Source organism: Penicillium verrucosum, assembly GCF_028828655.1.
Source record: "Penicillium verrucosum strain IBT 35672 chromosome Unknown utg000001l_segment0_segment0, whole genome shotgun sequence".
NCBI classification, from domain to species: Eukaryota; Fungi; Ascomycota; class Eurotiomycetes; order Eurotiales; family Aspergillaceae; genus Penicillium; species Penicillium verrucosum.
Genome location: NW_026643210.1, coordinates 9,057,920 through 9,082,848, shown reverse-complemented (window position 1 = coordinate 9,082,848; position 24,929 = coordinate 9,057,920). Strand labels below are relative to the sequence as shown.

Sequence of the window (24,929 nt, the reverse complement as noted above, 5' to 3'; positions counted from 1 at the left end):
ATGATAGACGGAATGTAGAGAAGATTTGGAACAGGTTGATTCAATACACCTTCTCATCGTGGACTATATACTCCCCCCCCTCCCTCCTCTCCTAGGTACCGCCGCGGGCATCGCCGCGGCCAACGGAGTTGGAGTAGGATAACAGAAGGCTACCCCTCTTAGACCCATCGGCACCTTAATCACGCTGCATACAGGCAGTATATAGCCTATCATAGGGCGCCAGCCACATTGTACCGAAGTAAAACCGAGTTTGCAGTGTTTATCAACAGCTCGTTGGTGCGGGTATGGGAGGGGTTTCGGACACTCGCCGGTAAGAGTATAGACTGCGCGGTATCTTTGATTATGTTCCGCGGCGATTGATATGATGGAAGAGATTATGTTTGTGTTTGGAAGTCCTTGAAACCCAAAAGAGAAGAAGAGAGAAAATAGTCTCAGACATCCTCACCCGCGATCCAATGCTATGATTATGAGGTTTGAATCATCTGTTAATCGATCTACGACACCGTCGTGTTGATCTAGTATGATCCTAAGATTTGCGTTGGATCGACAGCTTTACGCATATCATTGCCTTTGACAATCCATTGAGCTGATATCATTGTTTACACATCTCCAGAGGTCACCCTCAAGGTGCCGCGGGGCTGGGGACCTTGATGGCACCCTTACCCCTACAAAGGATCATGCCCCCGCATGAATTGTACTGTTTTACGGAGAAAATATTTGAATCCAAGAAATAATTAAAAGTCATATTTCACATCAGTTATTTTTGTCGGCAAAATATTGCATCTACTGCATGTCGACGACGCAACGGACGCAGTCACCCTCCTTCATCTGATCGAAGGCGGTGTTGATGCCGTCCAGCGACTGGCGGTGAGTGATGAACTCGTCCACCTTGAGCTCGCCGTTGAGGTAGTCGTCGACGAGACCAGGAAGTTGTGTGCGACCCTTGATACCACCGAAGGCACATCCCTTCCAGACACGACCAGTGACGAGTTGGAATGCTATGACATGTGTTAGACAAGGAGGATATACATTGGATATCGAGGAACGATGGGGGGTAACTTACGGCGAGTGGCGATCTCCTGACCAGCAGCAGCGACACCGATGACAATGCTCTCACCCCAGCCCTTGTGGCAGGCCTCGAGGGCAGCGCGCATGACACCAACGTTACCAGTGCAGTCGAAGGTGTAATCACAGCCGCCATCAGTCATCTCAATAAGGTGCTCCTGGATGGTCTTTCCGGAGAGCTTGGTGGGGTTAACGAAGTGGGTAGCGCCGAACTTGCGAGCCCAGGCCTCTTTACCGTCGTTGACATCGACGGCAATGATCATACTGGCCTTGTTCTTGACGGCACCCTGCACAACGGACAGACCGACACAGCCGACACCGAAGACAGCGACGTTGGAGCCCTCCTCGACCTTGGCAGTCACGACAGCAGCACCGTAACCGGTGGTGATACCGCAACCGAGCAGACAAGATCGATCGGTAGGAATCTTAGGAGTGACCGCGACGACCGAGATATCGGCAACGACGGTGTACTGTGTGAAGGTGGAGGTACCCATGAAGTGCAGGAGGTCCTTTCCGCGGGCCTTGAAGCGGGAGGTACCATCGGGCATAACACCCTTACCCTGGGTAGCACGGATCTTACCACAGAGGTTAGTCTTGCCAGACTTGCAGAACTTGCATTCACGGCATTCGGGAGTGCTACAATTGTTAGTCGATTGTGACGCCGAGATCGGAGCTGAAAACGTACTAGAGAGCGACGACGTAGTCGCCGACCTGAACGGAGGTCACGCCCTCGCCGATGGACTCGACAATACCGGCACCCTCGTGACCGAGGACAACGGGGAAAGCACCCTCGGGATCCTTGCCGGAAAGAGTGTAGGCATCTGAGGCATGTCAATAATTGTTATGATAGATCGGGGTTTCCTCGGTATTGTGTTTGTTTTTTTTTCGTGCAAAGGGCGGGGCTGATGGCGGGACTTACCGGTATGGCAGACACCGGTGTGGTGAATTTTAATGCGCACCTCACCAGCCTTGGGGGAGCAACCTCGATGTCCTCAACGGACAGAGGCGCGCCGGCCTCCCAGGCGATGGCAGCCTATCAATTGTTCAGCACTGTTTCATAAATCACAAAGCTGTGCTGGTCGACGTCATATGTGCGGGGTGGTCGGATCGAGCTTACCTTGCAAGTGATTGTCTGTAGATTTCCGGAGTCAGCCAAGTTATTTAGTTAAAAAAAAAGAGAGAGAATAGTAATTTACCTGTCCTACTGTGCTAGCCATTGTGTATATGTTGATCTCCAAACTAAAACACTGTTAGCAAAGTCCAGAAATGCCGGGGGAAAAATCACTCACAAGAATATGGTGGAAGAAGAAGAGAAGAGGAAAATGACGGGCTTTTGAAGGGTGGGGGGTGGATCCGGGTATGAGGGGGAAAAGATAAAAGCATCAAGAAGTTGGAGATGTCTGACAGCTTAGAACTCCCCTCATATGATATTTCCAAGAATTCTAAGATTCTCCCCCACTTGGAGAAATCCAGCAAGATAAGCCATTTTCCCCCGTTCAAATAGAAATATATTGTATACGTGATCGGGAATGCTTCCGAGCTCCGCGGGGAAAGTCTTATGGGGAGATACATATCCTATATGTTCATCTATATTGTACACTTATACAAGGTAAGCACTATATATAGCTATAGAGGTATAATCAACTAGGTGGAGTGCTTGATGCATCTTGATTCTCTCATATTTTGATCATACTAACAATGATAGGGCAAAAACAGCATGAAAACAGCATATCGCCAACCTCAGAAAACTTCATTATTCGTGGAACATTTATATCCATCATCCGGCAACTCCCAGTACCGATAATGTGAGATATAGTGTTGAATCGAAAGCAAGCCGAGTGGACTAATAACCGGTAGCAAATATCCGACAGGCCTCAACTCCAAGTTTGTACGCCAAACCCTCCCCCACCCCCACCCAAAAAGGAAAATGAATGCACGCCCTCGGATTCATGACCGCAAAGTTGCTTGAGCATAGCAAGGGATAAATATCGAGTTTATGGGGAAGAAAGATAATCCAAACTAAGCTCTATTTTGCAACCCTGTTCAACATACATGGTCACATCTTCCTTGGTTTGGTTAAGTCTTTTGTATTTTGAGCCTCGGGAGAGGAGAGGTAGATATCTCCCGTGCTAGTCACTATGGTACACGGAAAGGAGCCGATCCTGCCTGCTTCCTCGCCAATAGGTCATCGACCACGCTGTCATCCCTCTAAACCTCCATGTAAAGCCACTGTCGGACCGGAGACAACCGGGTCGATGGAGCCGCCTCGCCAATCACCCAATTCGTCGAATGCATGCCAAAACAGAAAATAGCCATCGACAATATGTTTCTTATTATCAAAACAGACCCTTAGTTGCCTCCCATGGAGCCGCTCTGCATCATGGCAGCGTTCTGCTCCTGGAAGCGCTCGTTCAACCGGGCGGAGCTCTTGAGGTTCTTGTCAACACAACGCATGATGCAAGTCTCCTCGCGGTTGATGAGAGACTTGGTGGTGAAGTCATTGACACAGTCATCGAAGCAGCGCTGGACCATCTTGGAGTACATCTGGAAGAAAGGATGTTAGATCTTGACCATAGCAGACGACAGATGGTTGATGGTAAACACGGGATCACGGGTAAGGGGATAAGCGTAAAGTTGAATCATCGATGGGGAAGTTAGGAGACACATACAGTCATGAACTCCTTCATCTGCTTCCGCTCCATGCGGGAAGTGAACTCGCGCTGTTCCGATGCGTTAAGTCTGTGACTTGAGTATTAGCGGTTTGCTCAGAGAATCATCCAGAGGAACAATGGGATAGAAAACACGGCAGGGAAGTTAAAAAAGGTTCAAATAAGGTACTTACCCGTCCATTGTGATAGATGAATGATATCAAGATGTTTTGATGGTAAGATGCTTTCCACAAGTCTCCTGCCAGCTGCCAGCTCCGCTGGTTCTGAGCTTCTCGGGTGCCGGAGAAATATTAGCCCACGCGACTGAGTGCCTTAGCCACCAGGCCACCACATCATCAACATCGCGGGTTTGTTAGTTATATAGTCCATATGACCTTTAATTTGATACACTTTTAGTTCATATAATATCTTGGACAATGAGGATTCAAATTCCATAGTGATAATGGCATCAGATAGACAAGTGTATTGTACTGATGCTTTATTAGCTCTACCTACTCCGGACTATCCCGCAGGAGGTTTATCCGATCAATCGGAGAAACTTATTTAGGATCGGAGAAACATTCCAAAGTCAGAATAACTTATCCACGTGATATATTAACGTCACCAATATTTCTTCAACCTCACTTCATGACGCTATGGACAGCGAATACCACCTCACTGACTTTTTATGTGTAGTTAAGCGGCTTTGTGTCCATGGATGGAAAGCTACAGACTAGGCCTAAAAAATCCTTCTTTAAAATCATGTTATTTACACTTTTGACCAATATAGAGGACATATGAGATGTCCAAACCTACATGTAGAACATGAGTCCCAAAATGGGGCTCTACAAAGGATTGAAATATTGCCAAAGACGCAAAAGTTAATAGGATATCCTTACATCTTTCGAGAGACGATCTACCCTGTACCCGAGACATATTTTCCGGCAATGGACCAAGTGGCAATGTATATGCTCCAACTGAATAGATAACCTTGGAATCTGTATACTTCATCAACTCCATTGGTCAGGAGTTAACCCAAAGCCAAGTGATTTGAAGAACCAAAAATCAAAATCAAAATTGGTACCTGGTCCGGAAGATATGAAACCCGATATAAGCGACTGATCTCCAAAAAAAAGCCCCTAAAATGCCCCTAAAATGCCCTAAAGGGGTCCAGACACGTTCCAGACAATCCAGGACCCGTTGGTTCCAGACTATCGCAGTTACTCCTAGGCGGGGCAGTTCTTCACATTTTCCTCTTTTCCTCAAATTCTAGAAATTCCAAAAATGTGGCTAGTATGAGATCTACATTGTACTCGGTAGTTAACTTAGTTAACTATAGGCAGGTTCATGTAGCAAATGAGATATCCCAATACAAAATCCTCCCCCCTGTAGCATTGTGTACCTGTACTCCGTACATTGATCCAATTTAATCTATATGACAGGCGACCCTGACCCATCTTTAACTTGTTCCGGGAACCTTGGGTCTCTAAATTGTGCTATTCATAGTCTCATGTTCTCAGAAAGAAACTTCCCCTTAACATTGGAATACCCAAGTCACCAAACCCAGATAATAATCTCTGTCATATGTGTTCGGCTCTTGGCTCGTGCCCCCTCCCCCCCCGAACTCATTGACCCTTTCGAAACCCTGACCTTTTAGCCCTTTCGCATCCCTTCATCCATCAGACTCACACAACTTACATCCTTTCCCTCCTTTTCTTCCCATCCTCTTTGTTCTCAGTTTCTTGTTCTCGAATCCCATCTCTGCTATTGCTTCGCCTCGGAAACTGTACCTGTGCTATTTTGGGCCCAGCCCCAGGATTTCCCACACGAGGGCGGTGACGCAGGGCCCCCTTCAACTTTCCCGAATCCCTCGATCGACACACCCACTTCTCTGCGCCTCTCCGCTTCTCAGTACCTTCGATTCCATCTCGAGTCGCCCTCCGGACTCGCCATGGTGACGGTCGGCAAGTCGCACCCGGGCGCTGACCCCGTCCACCCTCTCCCCACCTCACCCGATCCGGTCGGCTCCAACTCCCCGCCATCGAAGCGAGATTTAGCTTCATGGTGGAAACAGTTCAAACGAAGCACCAGAAAAGACGAATTGAAAGGTAAGCCATGTTTGGTGAATGCGATATAAGAAAACAGGCGACCGCGTAAATGTTTCCTGGAGCGCTCCGGCTCGCGGCGGTTCGCATCCCCCTGAGCCTCGGGGTATATACTGCCCTTGTCGCACAAGAGATGATTGCTGCAGTTCACCAAGTTGGAGCTGGGGACTTTGCTCGCTCTTCGGTTCATTTGCTTGGGTTCCTCGTTGTTTCTCGAACTGGTATGCTAACCCGTTTGTCGCAGAAGAGGCACCCCGCGGCATCTTCGGGATCCCGCTCAATGTCAGCATCAAGTATGCCAATGTGGCAATCTCATTAACCAACGACCATGGCGAGAGCTTCATTTATGGATACGTGCCTATTGTTGTTGCAAAATGTGGAGTTTTTCTAAAAGAAAAAGGTTAGCATTCACCTTACTATACTCGATGAGTTGTCGCTGACCTTTTTTTTTTGAATAGCAACGGATGTGGAGGGCATCTTCCGTCTTAACGGATCAGCCAAACGTATTAAAGACTTGCAGGAGGTCTTCGATTCCCCCGAGCGATATGGCAAAGGACTCGACTGGTCCGGATACACCGTCCATGATGCAGCAAATGTACTTCGCCGATACCTGAACCAGCTTCCCGAACCCATCGTGCCATTGGAGTTTTATGAGCGCTTCCGTGAACCTCTGCGTATCTACCAGCGACAAGTCCTAGAAGGCAAGGACACAAACGATGCCGATAAGTTCGACCACGCAAAGGCTGTCGAGACGTACCAGAACCTCATCATCGAGCTGCCCCCATTGAACAAGCAGCTGCTCCTCTATATCCTCGATCTTCTCGCGGTTTTCGCCTCAAAGTCCGATCAGAATCGCATGCCGTCTGCCAATCTGTCTGCGATCTTTCAACCAGGCATGCTGTCTCACCCCCAGCATGATATGTCACCGGAGGAATACAAGTTGAGTCAGGATGTGTTGATCTTCTTGATCGAGAATCAGGATCACTTCCTGTTCGGAATGAGTGGCACGGCTGCCGATGAGCAGACCATGAAAGAGGTTGAGGCTGGAATTCCACGACCCGCAGCTCACCCGACCGTTCGACGATCGGTATCCAACGCTAGTGCGAACACGGATGGCCATCGCAAGTTGGACAGTATCCGACGAAATGTCTCCGTTTCATCGCGCAACTCGCGCCATTCTAACAACGCTCAAAGCCCCGTAACTCCCACCTCAGCCACCGGCGGCGGTGGTGGTGTCCACCGAAGCAACACTCTGCCCTCAAAGATGGGTCCCGTCTTGGCCTCTGCCCGTTATGCACGAGCCAACGACACTGGATCGAACAATCCTTCCGGCCTATCTGTTTCTCATCAGAGTTCTCGATCAACTAGTCGAACACCCTCAGTGCGCGAAGAGCCCGAGCAGCCTGCGCCGATCCCTGAGTCGGTCTCTCATCCGGCCCCTCAACCAGTCCCTGAGCAGACACCCGAGCAATGTCCTGAGCAGCGAACCCCTAGTAAATCGGCCGCCTCGTTGACTCCAGGCAACGTCTATGTGCATACGTCAACCCATGGCCCATTGCCTCCGGCCACTGCTGAACGTCTTAGCCTCAGCGAAATTGCCAGGCCGCATGAAAATATCAACACCACGGTCACCTCCCCCCGGTCGCTCTATCCCCACATGTCACCCCGAGCCGTGAGCGCAAACTCTCAAACTTTTTCACGAAATCACCGCCCAATGATGGTGAACTGAGAGAACCTCGGCAGCCGAATCGCTTGAAAAAAAAGCGCATTCCCGGTAGTGCAAGCATGAGCGCACAAAGCTCGGCTAATTCACTCCATGCCTCGAGTGCAGATCCTAGTGCGGATCTTGAACCTAAGAACGAAAACCGATCTGTGGAAGCTGCTGTTGGTGACACCACTCCGAGACCACCAACCTCTGCCACGCTCGGCAACCGAGAGAACCCTTTCGACTCGAGCCCGGCTCCCGCAGATGGTACTTCGCAACCTCACACTGACCACTCTTTGCGACCTCACAGGTCGCGCACACCCTCCATGAACTCACGTTCATCATTCACTGATCAGTCTGATATGGATCAGCCTGAAGATGTCGCTCGCCACGAAAATCGTCGTAGTTGGCGGTTCCATCGGTCGTCCAAACACACCGGCGAACAAGTCGGACTAGGTTTCGCGTCTCCACCCCTAGTAGCGACGAATCCCCGAGCTGAGCAAAGCACCAGTTCATTCGGTAGCGGTCACCATCAAAACACAGACCTCTCCAATCACCCACTGAGCTTGGATGCTGGCATTCAAGGCACCACTTCCTCCATAGGATCAGAGCCCGAGAAGAAGAGTTTGTTCGGAAAGTTCAAGGCCAAGGTTGCTCAGGTTCGGGATGGTGTTAAGGATGATCGTGAGCGCACAAAGAGCCCCACCAGGTCAGAGCATGACCCTTCCCTCACCAACCAGCCTCTTGCTCCCATTGCTACGGAGCCGACAAATGGCAACTCTCTCTCAGTTGAAGTACCACGCGAACAGCCCAAGGAAGAGCATATGCGTTCGCCCGTGTCTCCCTTGCCTGGCGCTGGTCTTCCCCCATCTATCCCCGAAGAGCCGCATAGCCCCGAGGCGACTGCAACTGTGCCTGTCGCTGAACAGAAGGAGTCTGTTCAGCTGCCCGCTACCGAGTCCGTGTTGGCACCAGAGCCAACAGTGTCCCCTGAAATCCTGAAAGAGACCGCGGGACCCTCCACCTCAGCTGTTTGATGTCTTTAAACTGTTACAAGGTGTTTCCATTCTTCCGCTTCTATTATTATCATTATTGCTCTTACTTGGATTGCACCTTTTATCTTCTATTCAGTTGTGTGGGATTTGTTTGACGATTTGAGAGGGATGGCTTATTCGCGGAGCATTGGCGTCACCTGAGGCGTTAGATGAAGTTGTTTCTCTCATCTTTAATTTAGTTCGTGATGAATAATGGGCTTTGCCCTCGTATTCGTGCTCTTGTTGCTGTCTCTCCTCCATTTGCTGTCTATTGGATGACGTGTTGTCATCCCGAGTTCCCTTTGAATGACCCCCATGTATTCTTTATTCCGTTGCTCTCACCCACCCCCATCTCCTCGCAATGGTCCGAGGCTCTCTTCATATTATTAGCCTGTTTGGGGATTCTCAGTTGATCACGTTGCCATGTGGAATGAATGTACGTCTCTGCGATTGCAGCTGGTCTGTCTTGATCTTTCTTTTCGTGTTTTTTCCCGATCTCGTCCTATTCTTAGGTTCAGCTTGCCAAATCGGTCCGGTGTTATTGTTATAAACCCGACGAGAAAAATAGTGATGCTTTTTCAAGATTTCTTTCGCTTCTTCTATTCTGTATAGGTGTAGGGTGTGTGTCCGTGGCCGAAATGCCGCCCCGGGGAAATCCTGGAGAATTCGTCAATTCATCGTACCGATGGTATTTAACAGTTGGAAACTCGCCGAGAAAGAAGCCATCCTTTCTGTCGTCCATCTTTGAGGGTGAGGGTAATGTTGTCGTATGAAAGACAGGGGGATGCTGTTGTGGTTGCGAGTTCACTGACAAGTCAGCGAAGCACCATCTAGCCCTGGAGGCTATCCCTACGACCGACTAAGCAGGAATATCACAACCATGAAATGGCCAGTGATACCCCCTTGCGCTGGTGAGGATAATTACTTTTAACTACGTGATACTCAACGCCGTCAGATAGGTATAAGTTATAACTGCTTGCTCTGAATGTTCTAAAGATATATTAAAGGCACTCTAGTTCACATCGCCCCTCGAGTTCGTGAGCCACCATTCTGCATCTGCCTGTAGCTTTCGATATGACTCTAATACTCCCACTTAGAGCATAACGGTAGGCCATTTTGGATTGCGGCCTGGAATAGGTTGACCTGGAATAGGTCCCGTAGGGCTATACGCCGCGTCGGCCTCCTTTCTGCAAAACACACCTTGGATGGTTGTGGACCTTAACAGGCGGATCGACTTGTGTAGCCCCATATTATATATCTCACTTTGCACTTCACTGTCTAGGCCGCGTGAAGCTATTTCATGGGCCCCAGTGAAGAGCTTTATGATCATATATCGAGTGCTGGGATTAAATATCTGCCGAGCACTGCGTAGAGAAAACTTATCCGCAATAGCTGGTGGGACGTTTGTGAAACGTATATATTTCACCACGTCGGTTGTTTTTCTTTTTTTTTTTTTTCTCTGATAATCTTCCGGACAGCACTCTCCGTCGACCCGATGGCTTCGACTGTGTCGTCGGGCAGCACCTCGAAGCACTCGGCGTCTGAGTGCTTGACTTCTAGGTACTCCGAGTCATCAGACATTTCTGAATGCATAGTCTTCGAGGCCAACGTAAGGTTTTCCGAAAGGGAATCCTCGAGGATAGAAGGTGCCGGCGTCCGAAACTAGTATATAACTTTCGGATAAGGTTTGGAGTAATAAGTCATCTTTACCTTATGAGGTCAACCGGATGAAACTTGAGAGCGAGAACAGGCGATTGAAAGAAGAGTGAAAGAAGAGATGAGAGAGAAGGGAGAGGAGAAGAAGAAAGAAGAGAGAGGGGGAAAAGATTAAGGGAAAGAGTGAAATAAGGAAGGAGCAGAGGAGACTCTAGGAGATACCAGTATGTAGTTATAGGCATATATATATATTTGACTAAGCCTTGCTATGAATTATTATCCTGATTATAAGCCACCTCTCATTCATTTGAGATTTGGATAGTCTACGATAGCATCCAGATAAATGTGAATGTTCACTAAATATGAATTATAAATTGAAGGTCTGTGACTTCTCTTTCTGCGTCATGTAAGGACTGTCCCGACATAAACCCTCCTATACCAGTGCTTAAGCACATGATACCACTCCACCAACTCCATCACCAAGTATATCGGAAGTTGGGCTGTTCCCGATCTGTCAAATCCATCAAATCAGTCTCTAAGATATGATGTTGGTTACCCTCGTCTGTGATAACCGTTGCTTCGCTACGTCTATCGCGTCGTCGATTCTCATTTAGGTAATACATCCTGCAAAAATTAGAACCTGACAGTCTCTGGATTTGAAATGGACACTTACATCAAAGCGGCTTGAATGACAATCATCATCGACGCGGTGACGAAATATGCACGGAAGCCCGTGGGATATGTTGGTGCTTCGGAAGAGATGAAGAACTGCGGCGTAATGATTTGACCAACACAATAACCAACAAAGATCATGACCTATATACCATCTTCAGTCAACATTGTTTCTTGTAGGATAGGAATGTGCAGGTATGCTTACACTTGCTGTCATCTTCTTGGTGAATCCAGCGACGTTGGATGAGATCATTGACATGCACATGATGTATGAAACAGTACATGTGAGGAGCGAGTAAACGGCGCCCAGACGCGACATTTTTCTTTCGGCGGGAAGGGCTGCAACTATTAATATTATTAAGAGGATGAGGGTTGTGGTTACTCACTGTAGAGGAGGACACTCCCAACCAGTACGCAAATATTACTCAAAATCATCGCGATGCATCGTCCTTTGCCGATATAGGAACAGATTCCGCCACTAATTTGTTAGATATAGAGCCACTTGAAGTTAAAGCTGGAAAGGAACATACGCAAGTAGTACTGAGACAAGCTGAATCGCATGTTCGGGCATAGCAACCACTGTCGATTCGACGCTTGAGTAGCCAAGGCCTGTGAGGATGATTTTGTTGAACTAAAAAAAGTCAGATACCGAAGTCATGCGTCGAGTGTAGTATTGTCCACTCACAGCAGTCAATCCGCCACCGGGAATACATTGAAGGAAAACAATGGCAAAGAGCATCAACACCTGGGGGTCGCGGAAGCATTCGATGACCTGGTATTTTTTATACTGCCGATTCTTCATTCCGGTATGGTTTTGCAATACCTAATGGATACATTAACTAAATCCTTACTTGGTGTGGGAATGAAACCTACCCTGACAACCGCGATCTGCCTTTCGCGTGGGGTCAAAAACCACGCAGTCATTGGAGAGGAAGGCATGGCGAAAAAGAGAAATATCCCCCAGACCATGGTGATGGGACCGAAGATCAGGTAAAGATATTGCCATCTGCCCAACGCGCCATGGAAATGGCCGATTCCGTTCGATACGCCGTCACCGATAAATGCTGCAATCGGACCACCAGCCCACCATAAACACGCCCTCAATGCATGCTCCTGTGTGGTATAGTACTGGCTGACTAGGAGGGTAAACACGGGGTTGTTGGATGCCTCGAAGACGCCCAGGAAGAACCGGGCGACGGCCAGCGTAGCAAAGTTGGTGACCCCCGCTGTAGCCGCGACACACCCCCCCAGAGGAATACCATACTTCCTATCCAGCGGCCGATAGGTAGTCGCTGCATGAAGATAGAGTTGGGGTACTGCCAGATCAAGAATCTGTGGTTACATTAGACCCGGGAATAGGTGGGAATGGGGGTTGAGTAACATACCCGAAGTAGAATATCGAGTTGGACCAGCTGTACTGTTGACCTTCAAGGCGCTAGAACCGTTAGTTTGAGGACAGACATGAGCCTTGGAATGGATATGTCCTTACCAAGTCAGTTCGGAGCCCATAAACTGCGGCTGTCGACAAGATCCCTTTGTCGACAAAAGAGAGTAGATAACTGATGAGCATCTACACACTTAGTATGAAGCATGTGAATTGACAACAGGCTTTCGGAGATTGATTCTTACCATAGGGACGAGCGATAGATCAAGCTTCCAGCGGACAATACTCTCTTCTCTTTCGCTGTACTCCAGCACAAGGTCGCCGTTGAACATCTCTGCGGCATCGTCGCATCCCTTGTCACGCATAGTCTTCTCCCCTTGGGGGACGGTAGTCGCCTGTATCTCGTGTTCTCCCATTTTTGCAGTCTGTTTAGATTTTGGGGGACACTCCAAAGAGTGCTTTTGTTTGTAGTCAAAGGGGCATATGGTTCTGGCGACCGAAGTAGAATAAGTACTCCACGATTCTCATTGCAGCCACTTGGACCTAGCGATATTCCCCGCAGTATTTTCTTACTCTCTTATCAATGCCGCTCCTTCACCTGACCTGGGGTAATGATAGTCATGATACTAGAGATGTGACGGGGGTTCATAGCCGGGAGTTAAGGCGTCGGTTACTACCGATGTCTCGGCAGCAACCGATATCTCCGACATAGCCTTACCCTAACCATTCGGGAAGTCGGGAGACTGCCGAAGTAAAGAGTTCATAAGGAACCGCTAATCTTCTGAATAAGTCTCTTCTATAGCCGATTGACTATCTGGTAGACCTGTAAGAGGGATACTCCAATTCCACTGAGAAGATGTCCGTCCAACCGTATTATCAGCATGTGGTAGTCAAGGGGTTGCCCTATGACCGCGGATTCTCCTATGGCGAGCAAACAAAGGACAAGATCCAGCTCAATGTCACATACTATAAGCAGCCGGGCAAACTAGGACCATGGTAGGTCACTTTGATCCCAAAAATGTGATGAAGGATGCTGATTTCTAGGTCTTCGGTTTCGAGAGTTATTCAAAACTGTTATATTCCTGGCTTGCAACGTTACTGGCCATCGGGATGGGAAGAGATGCGTGGTGTTGCCGCTGGCGCTGGTGTTACAGTTGAAGACATCGTCATGTTGAATGCGCGATATGACCTCTCGCATGTGAAGTTCGAGCCTGTCCCCGAAACTCCCGCCGTAGAAGAGCACAAGGCAGCTGAGGCAGCTGAACCCACCGAGAAGAATCCTCCCACCGAGGAAAAGGCCGTCGGTGATGAACAGCAGGTCGAGATTGCAGAAGAATGCACCTCTGCAATCATCCTCGCCCCTGCGACAAGGAGCCGGGAAGTCTTCACTGCGCAGAACTGGGATATGTCTCACCGACTTGTCACCGAAGACGCCATTATCTATCTTGAGATTCATCCTGATCCCTCCGAAAACATCCCGTCAATGTTCCTTGTCACAGAGGCAGGTCAGCTGGGTCGCTCGGGGTGCAACAGCGCCGGGCTAGGCCTCACAGCAAATTCCCTACAGAGCAATATGGATCTAGTTCCCGATTTATCAATCCCTATTCCCCCTTCCGGGGCATTGAGACGGCTTTTCCTTGAGCAGTCTAACTACTCAGCCGGACTGAAGCGCATCGCCCAAACCCCGCGTCACGTCGCGTTTAATATAATGGTCTCGTCTGCCGACGATATTGGCATATGTCTGGAAGTGACACCGCAGACGATCTTCAGATCCGTCATTTCGTCGGGTTCGGAAAAGCCGTACCTCGTGCACAGTAACAACTTCCAGACTGGCCCTTTCCTGTCACAAACGCAAATTGCTGATACATACCTCGGTGGGAGCTCATGGTATCGGGGTGATCGACTCGAAGCAGGTCTGCGCAAACAGGCACAAAAGGAGAATTTGATCGAAGAGGATATTGTGTCAGCATTCAAGGACCATGCAGGTTATCCGCATAGTCTATGTGAGCATGTTGAAGCAAAAAGTTCCAAAGAGGAGAACTCCGGGCCATATTCTGGGCCCACGTCGACTGTCTGTTGTGTCGTTTATAATCTGTCTAAACGCACAGTGCAAGTGTGTAAAGGTTGCCCGTGCGAGGGAACATTTCAAGATTTCAAATTGCGATGAAAGAATCTAGATTAGCCCATCATTTCCTCAAGCCTAAACTGATCGCGAATGTAATCATCTTCCACTAAATCATCAAAAATCGACCAGAAGCCCTCGCCCCCGAACGTGTTCGTATCGACGGGAAACAATGCGTTCCAATCCGGAGGTTGGTTGCGTTTCAAAATATCCGTCATCTCCCGCGCGAGGGTTTCAAAAATGTCCCTAAACCGTTTTGTCGACGGCCATTGCTCTGAAATGGCAAACAGAACACTCGAACAGGCTCGGATGTCTTCCAAGGCGACGAGGTCGGGCCTGTCCTTCCTAGTCCAGCTGGAGTATAGGAGGGTTAGACCAGCCGTAAATATGGAATGTAGAGCCAGAAGATTCCAACCCAACGGGCTTCGTTGATGGAGAACTTTGTAATGTTGGCAGATGTCCCCAGATGCTCGAGCACTCAGTGCGATATACTCTGCTGTCTTTGAATCCTCCCCTTCTGCCTCCTTCTTTGGTGTAGTGATACGCCGCTGAAGGAGCATACGCAGTGCCTTGCTGTATTGAATGTCGAAGAATTCCCTTGTATCGTACAGCGAGTAACCGGGGAGAACGAATGAGGCATCTATCGGGACCGGGACAGCGAGTTGCCAAGCATCGAGCTCATACCGGAAACAGTCGATCTTTTCGTCGGAAGCTTCATGCACGTCGGCTCCAAATATTTCACGGTGTATGCGACTTTCCAGCCGTCGTAAATGGCACATATGGGTGAATGATTGGTATTTGGGCGAGTCATGTACCTGTTCGTTGATAAGTATTCAGCGGCATCATACCCGTTCGAAATCAAATGGAAATTACCGGAACGTCAATCTCATGTTCTGCTAGGGCGAATGGTCTGCCAAGGGTCAATGAGACCGCTCGATCCAAAATGTACGCACTCCAAAAGACACGATTACGCAGGTTCAGGTCATCTTTATTCAATTGTCGCGCCCGAGAATCACGAAGATTGCGGTGAAGACCCATCTCGACCGCATGTCTGATGGCAAGCCCAATAATGTGCCAACTTCCAAGATTTGACACGTTACTGGGGGTTCGTAGAAGATAGAGGGCAATTAATAGGAGGGCTTGGACCCGTTGCAGGCTCTGGCTCGCTAGAGCAGAGTCGATATGGCGAAGGGCGCGTGTAAAGTATGTCTAGATGGGTTCTAGAATTGAATACATTTTCTTGAGATCCTGTGATGTGACATACCTCTGGTCTTGTACATGGGCGCATCTCAGGATGCAGCTGAATGGTCCTCGCAGCAATAGCGTAAACCATGTACAGTAAGAAGAGATTGGGGGAATTATGATCTTCGTCTCGAAATGTCTGACGGAATAAATCCTGAAGACAAACCTCGTCAAGAAATGGATATCGAGGGTGCACTCGTTTAAAAAACGTATCGATCAACACATCCTCTTGGTCTGTGGCCACGGACTGCTCTTGCATTGGTGTCTGATCAGACACAGTTGTGTCATCTCCTCTAACCCTTTCGGTTAACATGGACTCAGACAAGATTCCCTCCACGAGCCTAGAGAGCGAGAAACCCGATGTTGCACCGATAAATGACGGCTCGGCAGCGGCCTTCATACTCAAAAGCACAACATCCGTCGATAGCTCGCCATGGTAGTCGACCGGCGAGATGGAATGTGCGGCAACTTCATGGGTGCAGCTTTCATTCCTCTGGGACTGGAGTCGGTTCTGTAGCTCGGCGACTTGTCTTTCTAGTCTGCTAGCATGTTGTACCAGTTGCGAGTGCTCTGTGGTTTGGAGGGCTTTAAGTCCAGGCAATGTTGGCCATGTACAATCTGGGTTTCTTAGACTCTCCACATTGATTCTCATTTTATAGATTTTGAAAGCATACGGGATCCTGAACGCTCACAGGCTGAACATACGGGGAGCTCCCCATTACACTATGTTGTTGTCAGTAATTGTCGCTGTTTGAAAGCATCATCATGTACTTGCCTTTGTCTTACGGCGCTTGCAGCGCTCGCAGGCAATAGATGCCCGGGTTCTCCGATGTGGTGGCATCAACAAGATGAGGTGATCTAGCGGGGAGGTTGAAGGGGGGAGAACGCTCCTGTATCTACCCCGAGTGGGTAGGCTAACCTATATAGGCAGCTGGATATAGAGTGATAATAATCTTGACCCGGGTAACCGAGGATAAAAGATAGCGACGCAGTTAGAAATTCTATTTTCACGAAAGGGCCTGAAGAAAAATAACTATCATATTGTCACCGATCATTTTGGAGAACATGAAAAGACATGCCAAAAGACCCCCCACAAACGACAGTACTCCGAGAGAATTTTTCTACTGCATTAAGAGCTACAATTTTATATTCATGTAGAAAAGCGAGAGTTAATGTGAGTAACAACCTGGAAGTGACTCGAAAGTGATTCTCTGCCAGAGGGGTAAGGCAGCAAGCCTATTCTGCCTGAGAAATCGGGAGACACGGCATCAAGGCCACAGCCAATCACTGTCGAGATGTCATCCCCATTGAAGACCCTCCCATTTCCACCCCGAATCAGCCGGGAGCTGCTCAGGGTTTGTTTCCCACAGAAAGTTGCCAGTTGAACTCTGCAATGGCCCCAGATACCTCTTCTGCACCAGGGGTTTCCTCCTCGACACCCCAGGCCCCCGACGAGAAACCATCCGCCCCTCCCGTGAACATCCTCCCTTCGTTGATACCCCGAATCTACTCCATTGCGCACCCAGCACTCCTTTTGGCATTGGGCGCTACTCGTTTTGAAGCAGTGGTTGCTGATCCCACTAAAGAGCTCCTTTTTACCTTACCATGGCTCACCCTTGTGCAAATTTTCTACGTGATTATTTGTCTTCCGCCCGCCGGGTCGATACCGTCAACAGAGACGACCGCGTCCGCCCCGGCTGATGGCAAGTCAAGTCCTCGGTCATCTGGGCCTGGCGTTGCTGTACGTCATGGAAAACATGGAAAGCGGAAGCAGCACGCCAACAGCTGGACGTGCATTTGGTCCCGATTACTGGTACGCAATGTTTCGCCAAATTCTGGGAGTCAATTGATACTGACACGATTTTCTAGCCGGCCCTCCTTTCGCTCTCTGTGACCTTCGCCCTGGCCACCCCGGTCCTGACAATCCTTCTGGTTCTATTTGGCGCCCCGCTCACAACGCACAACTCCGAGACCGTCCTGTGTGCGGCCCACCTGGCTGTTCTATCCGCAACGGCCCTGGCCTACACCCACGGGTTGGATCGTGTCGTATGGAACGAGGTTTGGGGCATTGCCCGGCCCGCGGATGCGGTATGGGGCAGTGCGCTCGGCACAGGCTTGGGGGCGTGGTTTGGCGCTATTCCCATTCCTCTTGACTGGTGAGTTATACGTTAATACTGTACTCCAATGCCCAATAGCCGACTAACTCGATACATGAAGGGACCGTCCTTGGCAAGCATTCCCAATCACAATTCTCGTTGGAGCCTACATCGGATATGCGGTTGGCTCTTTGCTTGGACGCACTCCATTGGTTTACGGCAAACGTGTCAAATTCACGGCGGAGGAAGTGCGCGAAACCGAAAAGAAGACTAATTAGGGACTTCGTCGTTGAGTCACTCTATATCTGGGCGATATCGCGTATCTCTAAAGAGAAATGTCTGGCTTGTTACAGGTCTACCGCCACTACTTATAATTGGGTTTAGATATCCAAAGAGTTAATTTGATAATGTAAACTTCTTTAATGAGAGCGTCTTGTTATTCACAGCTTGCTATGATCCTTGAAGCTGCCATGCCGCCCTGGGCCTTTGCTAAACTTCGCTGCACCTGCAATGGTTCCTGCGAAATTACCTTGATCCCAGCATTAAACTCCTGGGACATCGCATCCTGGAACGAGTTTGCCCCGTACGCACCGTAGTAGCAAGACCGGCGATCTGTGTTGAGGCATAACTCAGGGAATGTGATGAGCTGTCTTGCTATCCCAATGGGCTTCCTTTTATGATTCTCCTTTAGGAACCACCCGACTGGCTAGTCCCATTGTCAGTAATTCCTGGGTGCCCACAGGCCGACCGGTCAATATCATACCCAAGGCACAACCAAGCCCGACAATGGCTTACCCGGACAGTCCCTCTATCAATCAGAGGCACACTCCAGTGTCGACAAAAGACACCGAAGACTGCGTCTTCTTCCACCACGCATATCCGCGAGTAACTCTAGTCCTCCTGCTACGGCGTATCCGGAGATAGCACATATGACTGACCTTTTTATGATAAGTTTGGAGGGACCCAGGTCGACGGCATTCTTGCTATCAGGGCGATTGATTGCAACGACGAAATTACCAGAATACCAGAAAACGAGGAAACTCCTAGACTTTCCATACCTCGGCTAAACCCCACCCTCTTGACCTCCTCCAACCATTTCCGTCACTCGGATCTACATTGCCGGGCATAGCACCATGTCTTCAGCATGTATAATCTGTCATAAAAGAAAGGTATCGCATTGATAATCCATTGTTAATCCATTGGCGCGTTCTCGGGTGATCGCTAATAGTTATAGGTGAGATGCGACTATGCAACGCAAGACCCCTGCACCAACTGCAAAAAGTCAGATGTGGAGTGCAGGTAAGTACACCTGCAGAGAAGTCGAATAATTGAAAAATTAACTCCGTTCAGACCATATACAAGAAAGCGCAAGAGGTTCACCAACAGCCTATCTCCAGGGCGGAATGTGTCAATCTCTGCTCCCTTGAGTCAGACGCCGCGGAGCTCACAGGTTCCTCCCGAGTCACTAGACGCGCAAGTAGCTTCACAGCGGAATTCTTTGAGCGAATCTCACGGGGTAGTTCCAATTGAAACCAATGCAGTCGTTGTTTCCAATAATGGCGAACCGTTCATTAAAGAAGAGAGTTATCGCGGCCGCAGTGAATATCTCGGCGGCAGCGTGCCGTTTGATGAAAATATGGTGAAACCCGGTCGCGAAACTACATATACCAACCCCAAAGCATCAGCAACTGACTTGCAAATGCTCCGCGACCAAGGTGCTTTTGAGTTACCTCCAGTATCAGTTCAAAAAGAGTTAATGGCCAGTTTTAACACGCACTGTGCACCTTGGACACCCGTTGTGGACCCAAAATGGCTAGATGAGAGTGCGCCGCGATCAATGCTGCTCCTCCAGGCTATATTTCTCGCTGGAAGCAGAGTCTCTAAAGCTCATTTGGACTATGGGTCAAGCGAAGTGTTCTATCGACGAGCGAAACTACTTTTCTTTTTTGGTGGTTGTGACAACCCTTTAATTTCTATTGTGGCCGCCTGCCTGCTGCATTGGTATAACCCGGTTGGGCCGGAGGATGTCTCTACTGATACCAGTGGGTTTTGGATTCGAACAGCTGGAGCAATGGCCTTTCAGATTGGGCTACACAAGGAACCCTCGCCGAATTCTCGAGATCGGGGGTTCCGGAGAAGGCTGTGGTGGTCTCTCGTGGTATGGATCTCCTTGAATATGGAATCTCCTTGAATATGGAATACACAAAATGTCATGCGCTAACATACTTAGGTGCGAGACAATATAATTTCTGTTGGCGTTGGCCGACCACGAACTATCAATCTACGCGACAGTGATGTGCTTCCACCATCACTTAATGATTTCCCCGTGAACAACTTTAAGTCTCAATTATTCCTAGCCTACTGCACGATATCCCGGCTTCTTGGAGATACGGTTGAGTCCCATCTACGAAAGGAAATCTCTCGCCAAAGGCAGGTTGATCTTGAGAATGCTGTCTACCGATGGGCAAAACAAGTCATTCCACGATTACGATCGTCTGTCGCTGATCAAGACGATGCTGTCATTTGTAATCTTGAAGTGCAACAGCTACTAGTCATGTATTTTGTGGTGCTCACTATCTTCCATCGCTCGCCTACGCCAGGTAGCGTACCACCGGCAGCATCGCTAGTCGCATCTTCGTTCATTGCCGGTATTTACGAGGAATTCTTGCTTCGTGATGAGCTTCGATACTTGGGTCCTGTCTTTGCATTCTACCCACTGTGTGCTGGGCTGTCACTCCTTTCTAGCTGTCGCTATACCAACCTGCAGAGTACAGCCGAACATGAATTAACTGTCATGAAACTCTGCCTCCAAAAGCTATCCGAACGGTGGCTCTCAGCGGTCGGACCGTTGCGTGCACTGAACAAATTGACCGAGAAAATCCGGGAGTTGGGCCCCTTCGAGGGCTCATCGTTTACACTCGACCCGGATGCTGCCTCGTTCTTTGAGGGGTTCGACAGAAAACTTTGCAAGCAATGGCAAGCCATTGGACATTCCTCAGATCCCACGAGCCGGGACGTGCGAATTGCACCTACTTGCACTATGGCCGACATTCAAGACCAAGATACCCTTCGGTCCCTCGATGCTCCACCGGGACAACAGGCGGATACTTACGACTTTGCCTCTCTTGATGTTAATTTGGACCCATTCAGCAATAATTGGGAAGGTGCTGGATTTGACTGGAGTGGCTCCTGGTTACTTAATATATGAGTACAACAAAGCTTGATACTCGGCGTTAGATACAAAGTGCTCTTGGTTTATTGTTTTCTTTCTATGCACAAAAGTCTCGCATTTTGGTTTCAAAATACCACACATTGTTGTATTGGCTAGACTACATGTCGTCTATAGCTTCTCTAGTTATTGTGCCAACCTTTCGTTTGTGGGTTATAACTCGCCCAATCGTGTTGAGCCCAACAATTTTCGAACTTCTCGAAATACGCGCTCTTGTATCACCTCAGACACTTTTGCCATCCAGGGATCTTAATGGAAACAAGTTATGGGACTGTACCCCAGGTCGCATACTACAGTCCACACCTGCGTCAAAAACCGCGTTTTATTAAGTCATATCTTGAAGTTTTGCAAGCTGAAATCCCTCACATTTATCATGATCCGGATTGGTTATTTATGCAAGACAACGTTCCTATTCATATGGCTAAAATGGTTAAGGAGTGGATGACTGAGAACGCAATTTGTACGATGACCTGGCCGCCGCACTCGCCGCATTTGAAGCTTATTGAACATGCTTGGTCAAAACTCAAGGAGATGATCGATCGGATCGATCCTAACCTTGAAAACCTTGCTGGAATGGGTGATGAATCATTTGAATATTTTTTTAGTGAATTGAGTAGGCGTGAGAGCGCTAGGAGAGGATTACTTTGACCGGTTGATACCTCATCCGTAATAGGCACCGATACAACGAAGCGTTGTCGTACGGGTCAGTCATCCAGACCTGTCCGATTATCTGGTTTGACATAGCAACTGCACATGCGTCCGTGCCAAAACGCGTCCGTGAAGAGAGTCTGTTCATGTCAGATTACAGTTCTAAATGAAAGAGTTACCAACTAACTCTGTCCTGCTCCCAGACGCCTTTCTTCCGGATGAATCGAAAGACTATCCTTATGCTGCTAAAGTTCTGGATCCGCCGTCTCCGGTGACGGCGGCAAGTCTTCTAAGGGCCTAGTAGAACTGCCGGATACTGGGAATGATTGTAAGTCACTGGAACTTACAGGCACCCCAAGCAGCGGGGTATGTTTTTCTGTGTTTCCGGAATTTAGATCGTCTGGATATATTAGTTTAGTTTTCGGCGATATATTAGCAATTTCTGACGTTGCTTGGAATATGCCTAGGCGAGGCTTGTCTGAACTGACGATCCAGAACTTGTCTTACGCTGCTACGGGCGACTAAGTCGTGCCACCGATACATAACTCTCCCATCCGACTGATCGCCGAGTACTGTGGATGATGATGAAGGCATGTCGGATTCGTTTGGCTTCATGAGGCCTAGCGATGTCCTTGATGGGCAAGTCAAAACTTTGCCGCAACTCGATCGTTTGAATTGCTGACAGCGAGCCAGGAGAAGAGAGATCAGCAATGCAAATGGATTCGTGCTAACTGCTGATTATGATCACTGATGATGGATGAGAAGGGGAAAGAAGAAGAAGAGAGAGAGGAGACTATTGACATGTGGCATGTGACAGTCCTGACAAACACACGTGGTACTGATCCCAACAATTGTTGTCACGAGTTTGGAGACAATTTCTTCGACTAAGATATTCATTTGAACTTTTGCGTTCCGCCATCCGCCATAGATTTGTCTGCCAGAAAGCAGGTAATCAACCTTGAAATTATCAAGGATTTTCTATAGCAGGCCATCAACATGAACAACTGTTCCTCTTGGATATATTCTACCACTTTAGGAACGCTAGACATGAGTTTCAAAGCCGGCCGAAATGACAGGAATGGATGAATTAGGACGCTGCGCGATAGCCGTGATGAACCACTGGAGATGCACTCCCAGCCTCGCGCTAATGCGCGGATGGATATTCACGTAGGCATCCACTTCCGGCCACTCGACTCGGCGGAAGATGATTGGGTAGTGGATCTATGATTGAATGATGGCAAGGCAAGGCTGACACGATTGTCCGGGTCACAATTGCAGCATACATCACACCAAAAGCCAAACCAGAACCAGAGTTTTACCGCTTCTATTTCCCACCTGCTCAAGATGCTCCGTGAGTAGTTAACGAAAGCTGAGACAAACAAATAGCCTTAAGGGGGTGTGGGGCTAATGGTGCTAAGACTTATACATAGTCACTGTATCTATAAAATTCCCTTATAGTGGATGTCGAAAACAGATTACTCCGCAGACACTCTTTCTTTCCCGACCCTCTAGAGAGCCAGTTCTAGATCGCTCAGTCTCATTCCTCCCTAACAGCCAATAACAGCGCTCCACGTTCACGGTGAGGCGTTTTTTTAATGGCTAAATCATGGTTAGTGCATCTATAGTAGGACGCTAGTGAGAAATTATGTTCTCGGCGTTCATCTGTTTTCGAAATCCACTGTCATCTAGTCGTGGCATGTCTTTACCAAAGCGCCCTCTTATCTTTTGCAACTTTGTAAGCAGACATCCCTTCCCCCGCCATGCATAAGCTATATAGTGGTATTATAATAGGTATCCGGTATGTTTCTCGTTAGTACGAATCAACTCTTAAAAGTGCAGTCCTAACGCTCTCATATCAAGCGAGGCTCATGATTATAAAAGAGACTCTTCTTCCTTGAAATTCTGGTCTGATACACGGCAAGCTTCTGTCAAACATTTTTCTCCTTACCCCCCCTTCTCCTTACCCTATACGCAAAAAGCTTATAACACGGGCAAGGCCTCTGCCGTACGGTATTTGTTCTCCCAGGTCTTTTAGAAAGAGAATAACCAACCAGAATAGATCACGCCAATATGTGTAAGAGAAACTACAACATAGCGATGCGTGCTTGCCGTCATAAGCTTGAGACGCCCGGCAGCCTGATCCCCGATGATGGTTAATAATTGCGGGGTAGAGAAAGGCAGAAACGATAACATTGCCAGTTCTACGTCGCATTTTCCTTGCGATGACTGCAAGGAAAATGGCCTTTGGGCCCAGGTAGCCGATGGAAAATGGTATGAGGTCGCAACAGGTGGGCCTCAGAAATTTACAGCTGATTTTCGGTTTCCTTGTCAGTTCTCCTTGTAATACTCAATTTCACGTAATCTGATGACCCTTCTAGAATTCCTCCGCAACTTTGACTGCTCATGGATATTGTATGGCGGAGGATCGACAATTCGTTACCTGCGAAGGACTGATGAACTACCCCATGCTGGGTTGGATAATGCGATAGTCATTCTTTCTGATTGTTCTCATACTGTTATGAAGTTTGTCATTGTTTTGGAAGGCCTGCTAGATCTACTTATTAGTGGACCAAAGGGAAGAGTAACCGCGCGAATTTTTGGGACGCGTTTTGGATGCATTCAGGTATTAACTTATATTTATGATCCGTAATTATCATGTCCTTTTCGTATTGACTATAGAGAATTGATTCTCCCCTATAGAGGACCGAACCTAGTCCCTTGGAAGTCTACGGACCACCACCCATACATAACTCTCTTATTGGATATAGCCTTCCCGCCTATTCCATCACCGCCTTCGTGAAGCATATACACTAATTTCAATTTGTATACTAATTTTAGCTTCTCTTTTATCTTTACACCTATCTACTTCACAATGGTATGACCAGTCAACCAGTGTGACTGCTTGGTGCGGGCGAGGAAGGCGGTGGCAGACGTTATAGCGGACATCACAATAGATATTGCGGTAGATAACGCGAACGATGACTCGAGGACAGCGATATGCTATAGAAGGAGAGTCACTTACCATTAGGCAAGCTCGGCTTCAGTTGGATAGAATATATTCAACTTCAGTTTTATAGCTACGATATCAACGGGGTCAGCATCGGCAATAGGGATATAAGGATATATAGATTACCTCGAGAGAAGCTTTGGGCGTCGGCTAGAGTAAGGGTAATAGAGTGGTAGAGGGGAAGAGAAGTAGATGATAACGTAGTGGAAAGACTTTAGCGCCGGGGAATAAAGGGAATTCTAAGATTTATATAGTATAACATACGGATGGCGTCAAAATTTAGTGCGTATTCTCTAAGGTATCAATATTGTTGACC

At 48.4% G+C, this 24,929-nt stretch overlaps 8 protein-coding genes across 8 annotated transcripts; 4 read left to right on the top strand and 4 right to left on the bottom strand.

Annotated features, from left to right (window-relative positions):
• Positions 1-783: 783 nt before the first annotated feature.
• N7516_003258 (bifunctional alcohol dehydrogenase/S-(hydroxymethyl)glutathione dehydrogenase) lies at positions 784-2,282 on the bottom strand (the record flags this gene model as incomplete). The annotated part of the gene is made up of 6 exons (XM_057215978.1): positions 784-998; positions 1,064-1,701; positions 1,751-1,863; positions 1,985-2,098; positions 2,183-2,197; positions 2,262-2,282. 6 exons carry the CDS (start codon positions 2,280-2,282, stop codon positions 784-786), a joined length of 1,116 nt encoding a protein of 371 aa, XP_057077861.1.
• Positions 2,283-3,414: 1,132 nt separating this feature from the next.
• On the bottom strand, positions 3,415-3,915 carry tim9 (protein transporter TIM9; the record flags this gene model as incomplete). The annotated part of the gene is made up of 3 exons (XM_057215977.1): positions 3,415-3,609; positions 3,735-3,804; positions 3,908-3,915. The coding sequence occupies 3 exons, from the start codon at positions 3,913-3,915 to the stop codon at positions 3,415-3,417; spliced, it is 273 nt and encodes a 90-aa protein (XP_057077860.1).
• A 1,082-nt stretch (positions 3,916-4,997) lies between these two features.
• N7516_003256 (uncharacterized protein) lies at positions 4,998-8,560 on the top strand (the record flags this gene model as incomplete). The annotated part of the gene is made up of 5 exons (XM_057215976.1): positions 4,998-5,006; positions 5,524-5,821; positions 6,063-6,218; positions 6,277-7,490; positions 7,562-8,560. 5 exons carry the CDS (start codon positions 4,998-5,000, stop codon positions 8,558-8,560), a joined length of 2,676 nt encoding a protein of 891 aa, XP_057077859.1.
• Positions 8,561-10,689: 2,129 nt separating this feature from the next.
• On the bottom strand, positions 10,690-12,685 carry N7516_003255 (uncharacterized protein; the record flags this gene model as incomplete). Its single annotated transcript, XM_057215975.1, has 10 exons — positions 10,690-10,837; positions 10,887-11,029; positions 11,091-11,224; positions 11,272-11,363; positions 11,416-11,516; positions 11,571-11,708; positions 11,759-12,152; positions 12,271-12,320; positions 12,375-12,455; positions 12,515-12,685. The coding sequence occupies 10 exons, from the start codon at positions 12,683-12,685 to the stop codon at positions 10,690-10,692; spliced, it is 1,452 nt and encodes a 483-aa protein (XP_057077858.1).
• A 440-nt stretch (positions 12,686-13,125) lies between these two features.
• N7516_003254 (Peptidase C45 acyl-coenzyme A:6-aminopenicillanic acid acyl-transferase) lies at positions 13,126-14,436 on the top strand (the record flags this gene model as incomplete). Its single annotated transcript, XM_057215974.1, has 2 exons — positions 13,126-13,265; positions 13,314-14,436. 2 exons carry the CDS (start codon positions 13,126-13,128, stop codon positions 14,434-14,436), a joined length of 1,263 nt encoding a protein of 420 aa, XP_057077857.1.
• An 11-nt stretch (positions 14,437-14,447) lies between these two features.
• N7516_003253 (fungal specific transcription factor domain-containing protein) lies at positions 14,448-16,352 on the bottom strand (the record flags this gene model as incomplete). Its single annotated transcript, XM_057215973.1, has 4 exons — positions 14,448-15,206; positions 15,265-15,600; positions 15,656-16,172; positions 16,339-16,352. The coding sequence occupies 4 exons, from the start codon at positions 16,350-16,352 to the stop codon at positions 14,448-14,450; spliced, it is 1,626 nt and encodes a 541-aa protein (XP_057077856.1).
• A 674-nt stretch (positions 16,353-17,026) lies between these two features.
• On the top strand, positions 17,027-18,007 carry N7516_003252 (PIG-F family protein; the record flags this gene model as incomplete). Its single annotated transcript, XM_057215972.1, has 3 exons — positions 17,027-17,446; positions 17,503-17,789; positions 17,851-18,007. 3 exons carry the CDS (start codon positions 17,027-17,029, stop codon positions 18,005-18,007), a joined length of 864 nt encoding a protein of 287 aa, XP_057077855.1.
• A 508-nt stretch (positions 18,008-18,515) lies between these two features.
• On the top strand, positions 18,516-20,937 carry N7516_003251 (transcription factor domain-containing protein; the record flags this gene model as incomplete). Its single annotated transcript, XM_057215971.1, has 4 exons — positions 18,516-18,614; positions 18,964-19,028; positions 19,080-19,887; positions 19,960-20,937. 4 exons carry the CDS (start codon positions 18,516-18,518, stop codon positions 20,935-20,937), a joined length of 1,950 nt encoding a protein of 649 aa, XP_057077854.1.
• Positions 20,938-24,929: the final 3,992 nt, after the last annotated feature.